General features: G+C 35.8%; 2 protein-coding genes across 4 annotated transcripts; both read right to left on the reverse strand.

Annotated features, from left to right (window-relative positions):
* Nucleotides 1-102: 102 nt before the first annotated feature.
* LOC116173359 (NTF2-related export protein) lies at nucleotides 103-1,277 on the reverse strand. Its single transcript, XM_031490775.1, has 4 exons — nucleotides 1,173-1,277; nucleotides 1,041-1,121; nucleotides 644-788; nucleotides 103-514 (listed from the first exon to the last, which is right to left on the reverse strand). The coding sequence occupies exons 1-4, from the start codon at nucleotides 1,179-1,181 to the stop codon at nucleotides 336-338; spliced, it is 414 nt and encodes a 137-aa protein (XP_031346635.1). The 5' UTR covers nucleotides 1,182-1,277; the 3' UTR covers nucleotides 103-335.
* A 1,340-nt stretch (nucleotides 1,278-2,617) lies between these two features.
* Nucleotides 2,618-8,826, reverse strand: LOC116173358 (BTB/POZ domain-containing protein 10). Of its 3 annotated transcripts, XM_031490774.1 has the most exons (6): nucleotides 8,533-8,824; nucleotides 8,424-8,483; nucleotides 8,259-8,375; nucleotides 7,822-8,213; nucleotides 4,625-4,933; nucleotides 2,618-3,366 (listed from the first exon to the last, which is right to left on the reverse strand). In XM_031490774.1, the coding sequence occupies exons 4-6, from the start codon at nucleotides 8,159-8,161 to the stop codon at nucleotides 2,987-2,989; spliced, it is 1,029 nt and encodes a 342-aa protein (XP_031346634.1). In that variant the 5' UTR covers nucleotides 8,162-8,213; nucleotides 8,259-8,375; nucleotides 8,424-8,483; nucleotides 8,533-8,824; the 3' UTR covers nucleotides 2,618-2,986. The 3 variants fall into 3 exon arrangements, with proteins under 3 accessions (XP_031346634.1, XP_031346633.1, XP_031346632.1); XM_031490773.1 differs by having other exon boundaries at nucleotides 7,822-8,180; nucleotides 8,424-8,826; XM_031490772.1 differs by having other exon boundaries at nucleotides 8,424-8,824.
* Between the last annotated feature and the right edge of the window lie 641 nt (nucleotides 8,827-9,467).

A 9,467-nucleotide genomic window follows, 5' to 3' on the forward strand; every position in this document is an offset into this window, starting at 1 on the left:
TTTTAACCACAGATTCTGATTTTGACAATTTAACGGTCTATCTAATTCCACAACTAAGAAAGTTAGCAATAATGCTTATTTAATTTGAAAGAACTGTACACCTTTTGGCTTGCCTTTCAGTTTTATTGTCCTTTAAAAATTACAATTAAATTACTTTCCATTCATACTTTGTGTTTAAAAGTTCATAGTAAAGGGCAAGAATAACATGTCGATCTAACAACAATCGTGGAGAATTCAAAAGAATCGCCACTCACAAAGAAAATGGAAAACAAACAAGAAGTCATTTTGATACCTTATTACACAAAATGGTACAAAAACTATACATCACTACAATACTAGTTTTTTTCTGTATTCAAAGGTTCTTGCAGTCGGAAGCAGTCGCTTACAATTTTCCATTTGTCATTTTGTGCAGTTATGACGAAACTTTCCTGGAACGACTTTGGTACTTTATCTTGATACTTAACCGTACCGCTAACTTGTATTAAAAAGGACAGTTGACCATTTACAGCATTATCTAAAAAAATAAAAATAGTAAACAGGACTACACACTACAATATAAAATAATAGCTTTCCCTATCTGATCTTTGCCGTTTACACTTTTGGTAGAACAAAAGGCTCTAAATGTACTTAGAGGGTGCAATACCTAGAATTGGCTGTGCATCTAAAGTTGTTATTATGTGATCCGTGGATGGTAATTCCATGTAAAACTTTTGTATTCTGTCATTTCCTGTTATTCCATTACCGTTCCATGTCAACAATCCATTATCAAGATATAGTTTCGATATTAACTGCAATAATAATTAACGGTTAATCATGCACCAGATTTTGAAAATAGAATGTACTCTCATTTCATTTGTTCTTTGCTTTCATAGAGCTTATGCCAACTGTGTTTATAATAGGTCAATGAACACAGGAGTCTGCTACTCTGCATGCTTGAAGCAGCCTCCAAGACCAAGCCAATTCGTGTTCTAACAATTTAGTTTGCGGTACCAATTACAACTACTTAAAAATGTACAAGTAACATCTTTGCTGCAACTTACATGACGCCTTTTATCGGTACTTTCATAATACAGCTTTGTGAATTCCTCGGCAGTTCGACAAGATTGATCAATTTTTGCTTTCTAAAATAAAAACGTTTGAATAAGAAACTAAAATATGTGCTGAAAACGCACCTGGTCCATCGTGTTAATTACCAAATTATCTTTAAGAGCAAATGTAATTGAGAGATTTAAGTGAGGTTAGATCATCAATCATGAGAACCATGAGTCAGAATACTTTGGAAGATTAACACCCGAGTTACGTCGGTTGATAGGCAACACATCATACATTATCCAATTTTTGTAGAAAATTGTACTATTCATTTATTTGACGCATTTTGGCAACACACTATACAGATATCGGAATCTTTTAACATAATCAAAGATCATAATATTTACCTATACAAAAAATCCCATTCTCTTAAATACTCATTCTTTTGTTCCTATGTGATTCGTTCTTATCTGGTCTTTACATCTCTCTTTCTGTTGGTTTCCTTTTCATGTCTTTTTTTCTATAATCTTCACCCCGTTCTCTCCCTTCCCCTCTTCACTGTCTGTGACTTGGAACTGCATTACAAGTAGTATAGTTTGTAACGGCTTGATTACTGCTGTAGTTGTAGTAATAGCAGGTCTAGCGTTTATTTTGCTTGAAAAGGGTATTTTTATTTACAGGTATAGTAATCATTTTATTCTTTCCTTTGTACTAACTGTTGCTCGGTACGTTTCAATTTAACCTGGAGACCTTGGTTGGAGTGAGTACCTCATGCAGTTTGATTCTTGGCTGCATGTTGCTCCTTCATCTCTTGACCTGCCAGCGAACAGTGCGTAAGCTATGCGAGAAGGGGGTCCTCTAATATGATATTTCTCCGTATGAGTCGTTTAACTATATTCTGCGAAGATTGATTGATGTTTTTGTACTACATTGCTGTATTATGTTTTCCACTTATACATATATGATGTCTCGTGTGTTTCGTTTTTATGACTTTTCTCTCTTGCATTTTCTTGCCGTAGTTGATTTAATTCATGTATTTTTGTGGGCTATGCCGGGTTTTTGTCCCCAAGAAGGTTTCCCTTATTCCCATATTCTTACGCACAAAATTCTGTATTTTATTCAATTCCCTTTCGTTTATGTCTATGTCCCAACACACAAAAAGCCAACCTAGTAGGAATTCATTCGTGCCATCAAGTCCGAGATTTCAAAGACCCCTAGGATCATTACAACTGTGTTGATATTAATTTTGCCCAACCTATCAACTAGATTTTGTTGTGGACAAATGCACCGTTTAATTGTCTAGGTATAAGTGTTCCTATGTTTACTTTATTACTTGCTTAGTTCTGTGACTAAATTCAGCGTTTGCTGGGTTTACCCTATGCCTATGTAAAATGACTCTTCAAAATATTTTGCAGATTTTATTTGTGTAATAAATATCGATACGTATAAAATTCTTACATTATTTCCAGAATTACAAAAATTACGACTCATACACATAAAGATACTTTGGGCCAGAAACGTTCGTATAGTATATATACAAATACAGTGAAAAATAACTTTTAATGTTTAATTATCAAATAGGACGTTAGCGGGCAAACAATTCTATAATTTCAGTCTCAAGGAAATACCATATACAATTGGCAACAGTCATTTTCTTTTTTAAATAAGGAATGTATGACTACAATGAGCAAAAAACCACAACCAACAAAAGCATCGATAATATTTAGCGTAAGGGAAGCATTTAGTTACATCGGTAATGTTTGAGTGAAAGCGTGAAATAGAGAATAACGTGTAATATCAACAGATCTATCTTCAACATGAATATATCCACTGCCATTAATAACCATTTGGTCCATTTCCGCAAACTGTAATTATTACCAAACGAGGTGGAGGGGGTACAATTTATCCGAATAAATATACAAATATACACAAACGAGACATAAACGTAAAAAACAAATTAATTAACCTCGTCAAGGTGAACGGCGGCCGCGTCAAGTTCCGGAATTCCGCCGACGGCCCCCTCCTCGATCTCGACGTCGATATTTTCGATATGTTCCTGCCTCAGCTCGATTACCTCGAGCGGAAACATCGGCGGACGATCGAGAATCGGCGCCGCGATCGGGTTGCCTCGGGCGTCCAGTTCGAGCGCGGGATCGGCGGTCGCCTCGGCGAGGTTGGTTACGCTCTTTGATTTGACGCACTGAAAGTCGACGTGGCGACTTTTCGCCTCCTCCTTTTCCCACGACATGTGTATGAAAGGGCGCTGGACGTAGTTGTAGATTACTTCGGCGCGACCGTCTGGACGTTTCTTGATTTTCTCCTTGTATGTGGGATATCCTGCAGGATTTTGTATTAGACACGAATATGGCATGCAACTGTAGATAGTGAGACAAGTATAAGGTCCAGTATCTGGCAATATTCTAGAACATTGGTATTTATTTAACGCAGTTTCATAACCTGTCACATAAACAAAACTTGAATACGTGACTGATTGCATATGTAGAAATGTTTGGGCTCGTTCATGTTTCAAAGTAATAAATAAATTCTGAAAGGGATATTTAACTTGTAAATAAAGCTCTCGGGAGATCATTCAGTAAGATCCAATTGTAGAGTAACTTACTGAATATAAATATGCAATTTGGAGTGACTCAATAAAATTCCTGGGGTAAAGACATTAAAAATGTGCGAATCAAGAACTGTCAATCGTCAAGTTACAGTGGTGCAATATTGTTGGCACTGCTACTGAACTTCAGTTGTTGCCGTACTTTCATTAACTGAATTCAATATGTATATTAATTTGTAAGTAGCTATAATGTATGCAGCTATAGTCAGGGACGGATTTAATAAAATAAAATTAGGTGTATGTTTTATTAATGGAAATTAAGCCGCGCGAAACTTTGCGTTCGGCGTTTCAAAGAAAGTTATACTGGTTTAGGTGTTTACTGCTTCTGACAGTAAGGTGCATGTGGTTCTGTAGGAAGCAGATCTAGGTGGAACTACTCCTATTGAGCTTCCAACGTTGGTTCTGTAAACCGTGTAAACTATTCAAACCGCTAATACCAGTCCGCGTTTCCGTGGTTAATCGGTGCCGAGTACTGCCATTTATGCGTTCGCTCATTAAGGGCTCAGTCAACGAAAAGTGTGAGCGTAAGCTCGTTCCCGGTTTCACCGTTTATTGGGAAATATAAAATGGCATGCAAAGCCAATAAAATCAGGCCCAAAAGAGTGGAGAGTCGAATGACGTTTCACGTTTCACGTTGAGAAAATCACATGTAACTTCCCTACGACCACAAAATTTAACATACCTCAAATACTAAGAAGAAAAGAAGAAAAAACAATAATGACAGTAGAGCGACAAAACGGCAACGGTTGGAAATTAAATTAAATTAATAATAATACATTAAAAAAAATGAAGTATCAAGGACATTGGACACTAAGTGGAGTGCAGGGTCAATTTTTTTTTAGAATTTGCGGTCAAAAATTGGACTACACCTTCACGTTTCTAATCTTTGAACAGAAATAATCAATGCATTACAAATTATAAGGACGTCTCACTATCTACCACATCTATGACACTAAAACACGACTACTGTACCTTCGATTCCTAAACGAATTTTCTTAAGACCTCTATCCTTTAGCACTTGTTTCGCAACGTCGCGATTCTCGATATATTTAAAAAACCTGTACATCGCTGTACTATTTACAGTTTCACTATACTCCTCGCCCATCTGCGGTGGATACTCCTCGTCCCAGTCGACCGCGTCGTCGTCTAACAGAACGACGATGTGACACTCCCGATCGCCTCTCTGCGCGGAATTTACCATTAACGGCAGTATAAGCGCTTCCAAAAACACCTCGAACTGACAACGTGCGCCTTCATTGGACAGCTCGTGAAGGAGACCACCTAAGTTAAAAATATTAAACACTGAAAGGTATGAAGGGGTCGCGTATAGAGTTTGATTGACACTTTTCCGATTTTGTCAAAATTATTCTAAAAAAATGTCCTCTGAACACCCTCAGATATAAACCGCTTGACTTTTTTAGTTAAGAGATACAGAAAAATATTTATTACAAAAGTTTCATTATAATGATTGTTGAAGAATCTGCGGTTTTCAAAATAAGTATACAGGGTCAGGTAAAAAAGTTATGAGACCTAACCTCATTTTTTTTCAATGGAACGTCCTGTATATTTTAATAAAAAAATTCGCTTTTCAAAAACTTTCCTAACACTAAAAAAATCAAAATTGATTCAAAAAAATTCAAAAAAAATTTTAAAAAAATTTAAAAACTTTCATTTTTTTATTACAAATACGAAGTACGCTCAGAAAAAACCAAAAGTTGGAAGCTGTTGGTTTCAACAGGATGGTGCACCAGCGCACAACGCTCTAATCATGCGAGAATACCTATCAATACTACCGGAGAAACTTTCCAGGAAATTTGTCCAAGAAGCATGCATTAATAAAAGGTGGAAAGTTTAAAATCTGAATCCGAAGTGCAAACTCTACATGTGACCCTTCTACAATGTCATAGAAACATCGGATTTTGTCAAAATTATTCTAAAAACCGTCCCCTGAACAAGCTCAGATATAAACCGCTTGACAATTTTAGTGTACAGGGTGTCGACACTTTTTTAGTTAAGAGATACAGAAAAATATTTATTCCAAAAGTTTCATTATAATGATTATTGAAGAATCTGCAGTTTTCAAAATAAGTATACAGGGTCAGGTAAAAAAGTTATGAGACCTAACCTCATTTTTTTTCAATGGTCCTGTATACGCTTTTCAAAAACTTTCCTAACACTAAAAAAATCAAAATTGATTCATATTTTAAAAAAATTTAAAAACTTTCAATTACAAATACGCGCTTTGGAAGCTCAACAGGAACCAGCGCACAACGCTCTAATCATGCGAGAATACCTATCAATACTACCGGAGAAACTTTCCAGGAAATTTGTCCAAGAAGCATGCATTAATAAAAGGTGGAAAGTTTAAAATCTGAATCCGAAGTGCAAACTCTACATGTGACCCTTCTACAATGTCATAGAAACATCGGATTTTGTCAAAATTATTCTAAAAACCGTCCCCTGAACAAGCTCAGATATAAACCGCTTGACAATTTTAGTGTACAGGGTGTCGACACTTTTTTAGTTAAGAGATACAGAAAAATATTTATTCCAAAAGTTTCATTATAATGATATTGAAGAATCTGCAGTTTTCAAAATAAGTATACAGGGTCAGGTAAAAAAGTTATGAGACCTAACCTCATTTTTTTTCAGGAACGTCCTGTATATTTTAATAAAAAAATTCGCTTTTCAAAAACTTTCCTAACACTAAAAAAATCAAAATTGATTCAAAAAGATTCAAAAAAAATTTTAAAAAAATTTAAAAACTTTCATTTTTTTATTACAAATACGAAGTACGCTCAGAAAAAACCAAAAGTTGGAAGCTGTTGGTTTCAACAGGATGGTGCACCAGCGCACAACGCTCTAATCATGCGAGAATACCTATCAATACTACCGGAGAAACTTTCCAGGAAATTTGTCCAAGAAGCATGCATTAATAAAAGGTGGAAAGTTTAAAATCTGAATCCGAAGTGCAAACTCTACATGTGACCCTTCTACAATGTCATAGAAACATCGGATTTTGTCAAAATTATTCTAAAAACCGTCCCCTGAACAAGCTCAGATATAAACCGCTTGACAATTTTAGTGTACAGGGTGTCGACACTTTTTTAGTTAAGAGATACAGAAAAATATTTATTCCAAAAGTTTCATTATAATGATTATTGAAGAATCTGCAGTTTTCAAAATAAGTATACAGGGTCAGGTAAAAAAGTTATGAGACCTAACCTCATTTTTTTTCAATAGAACGTCCTGTATATTTTAATTAAAAAATTCGCTTTTCAAAAACTTTCCTAACACTAAAAAAATCAAAATTGGTTCAAAAAGATTCAAAAAACATTTTTAAAAAATTTAAAAACTTTCATTTTTTATTACAAATACGAAGTACGCTCAGAGAAAACCAAAAGTTGGAAGCTGTTGGTTTCAACAGGATGGTGCACCAGCGCACAACGCTCTAATCATGCGAGAATACCTATCAATACTACCGGAGAAACTTTCCAGGAAATTTGTCCAAGATGCATGCATTAATAAAAGATGGAGTTTAAAATGTGAATCCGAAGTGCAAACTCTACATGTGACCCTTCTACAATTTCATAGAAACATCGGATTTTGTCAAAATTATTCTAAAAAACGTCCCCTGAACAACCTCAGATATAAACCGCTTGATAATTTTAGTGTACAGGGTGTCGGACACTTTTTTAGTTAAGAGATACAGAAAAATATTTATTACAAAAGTTTCATTATAATGATTGTTGAAGAATCTGTAGTTTTCAAAATAAGCAACAGGGGACAGGTAAAAAAAGTTATGAGACCTAACCTCATTTTTTTTTGGAACTTCCTGTATATTTTAATTAAAAAATTCGCTTTTCAAAACCTTTCCTAACACTAAAAAAATCAATAGATTCAGATTTTAAAAAAATTAAAAATTAAACAACTTTCATTTTTTATTACAAATACGAAGTAAGCACAAAAAAAACCAAAAGTTGGTTTCAACAGGATGGTGCACCAGCGCACAACGCCCTAATCATGCGTGAATACCTATCGGAGACACTTTCCAGGAAATTTGTCCATGAAGCAGGCATTAATAAAAGGTGCAAAGTTTAAAATCTGAATCCGAAGTGTAAAATCTACATGTGACCCTTCTACAATTTCATAGAAACATGCCAACTTACGTAAATTCTGACAGCGAACGGTGTGGGCGTCGAAAGGCACTAACAGGTAGTCGCAAGCTTCTCGTAACTCCTGCACGGAAATCGACGGAGGGCATTTGATCAATCCACCTTTGTAATACTCTAAAATCGCTCTAAAGACGGTCGCCGAAATACCGTCGGCGACCTCGTACTCTCCCTTCTCGTTGGGATGCGCGTACTCGAATCCGGACGTGAACATGCGTCCCAACAACGTATTCGGATGTCCCATAATTATCGCGGGATCGATGACGAATCTGGTATTGTCGACTACCAAAGTCACGCGATCGTCGCTACTCAACGAGTTGTTCACCGAAGATCCCATTTGAGAGTTTTGATTTTTGCTAGTGGGAAGCGTTTGTATCACCGAACGTGATCTAGCAGTGCGATATTAAAATAACAACGAAAAGGTTGTCACTTACCGATTACGGGTATTCGTATGGCACTGCTTGTTAGATGAAAGGGGATGGCATCTAGGATCTGTTAACGACGCAGATCGCTGGACAAGGCACGGTTTTGGCTTGGAAATTGATCCGTAACTGAAGCACAATTTTTATCAGAGAGGAGTTTAGATGTTGGCCAGTTACCTTAAGCGATTTTTAAACACACGACGGCGACGATCATCTGTGTAGTCTTCCGTGTCACTACTAGTGTCATTGTTGTTATTATTACTGTATTGATGACGATCGCTGTTACCTGCCATTTCGACTCTCGGTAATAAACACTTGACAATCACATAGAGATAATCAGTGCAACTATGAATATTTTTGGAACATACCCAGTGCATACGAATTTTTATAAATAATTTAGGAACTGTCAAAATTTTACAGCTGCCTGTCAAAAACGGACGAAAATGACAAAATGTCAACAAATATCCAATATTTTTGTATTTAATAACGGTTTAATGTTAGTAAATTGAGTTGTTATAGCATTTTATAAACGTTTCGAGTACATAAACACAGCCTAGACTGTGATATAGCAAAAGTGATAAGCTCGTTGTTAAAATGCAGTGGCGTAGTATGAAAAAATAGTCAGTGGTGTAGGCAATAATTTGAAATTATTCAGCAGTGGCGGCTGTTAATTGGTTTGCAGGTGCAGCGACTTTTTTTTGCAGGATAACAGCGTTGCCAATCCTACTGTCATTGCAAGTTTTTCTATTATTATTTTATAAGTAAAAATATTTAACACTACTTAACTGCTTGTATTTGCAATTTAACACTTTACCGTTTTTGAATTTGACTACACTTGCGGCTATTTTTACATCGATATGACACACACAAACATCTGCGATGAACTTTGAGAACATTCTCGAGTATAGGCATTGCGATATCTCTGTAATTCTGCCATCTGAATGTGAATTCCACTATAGATTCTTGTTTTTATCTCGGTAACCGTACCTGACAGACCTCATGTTATGCATACAAAGTCCACTTTTTTTTAAAATGGTATCCGCCTTACATAACAAAGAGTAATTTCCAGTTATGCACATAATTGTTGCATGCAACTTTTTTATTTATTTAATGAGATGTCCGTTTTCAAAACTCAAGCTACGAGTATCGTTAATAGAGACACCATTTCACCGTTTGAATCATCGACATATAGAAATGGATTACGGGTGCCAATGCTAACAG

This window comes from Photinus pyralis, unplaced genomic scaffold, assembly GCF_008802855.1.
Source record: "Photinus pyralis isolate 1611_PpyrPB1 unplaced genomic scaffold, Ppyr1.3 Ppyr1.4_LG6, whole genome shotgun sequence".
NCBI lineage: Eukaryota > Metazoa > Arthropoda > Insecta > Coleoptera > Lampyridae > Photinus > Photinus pyralis.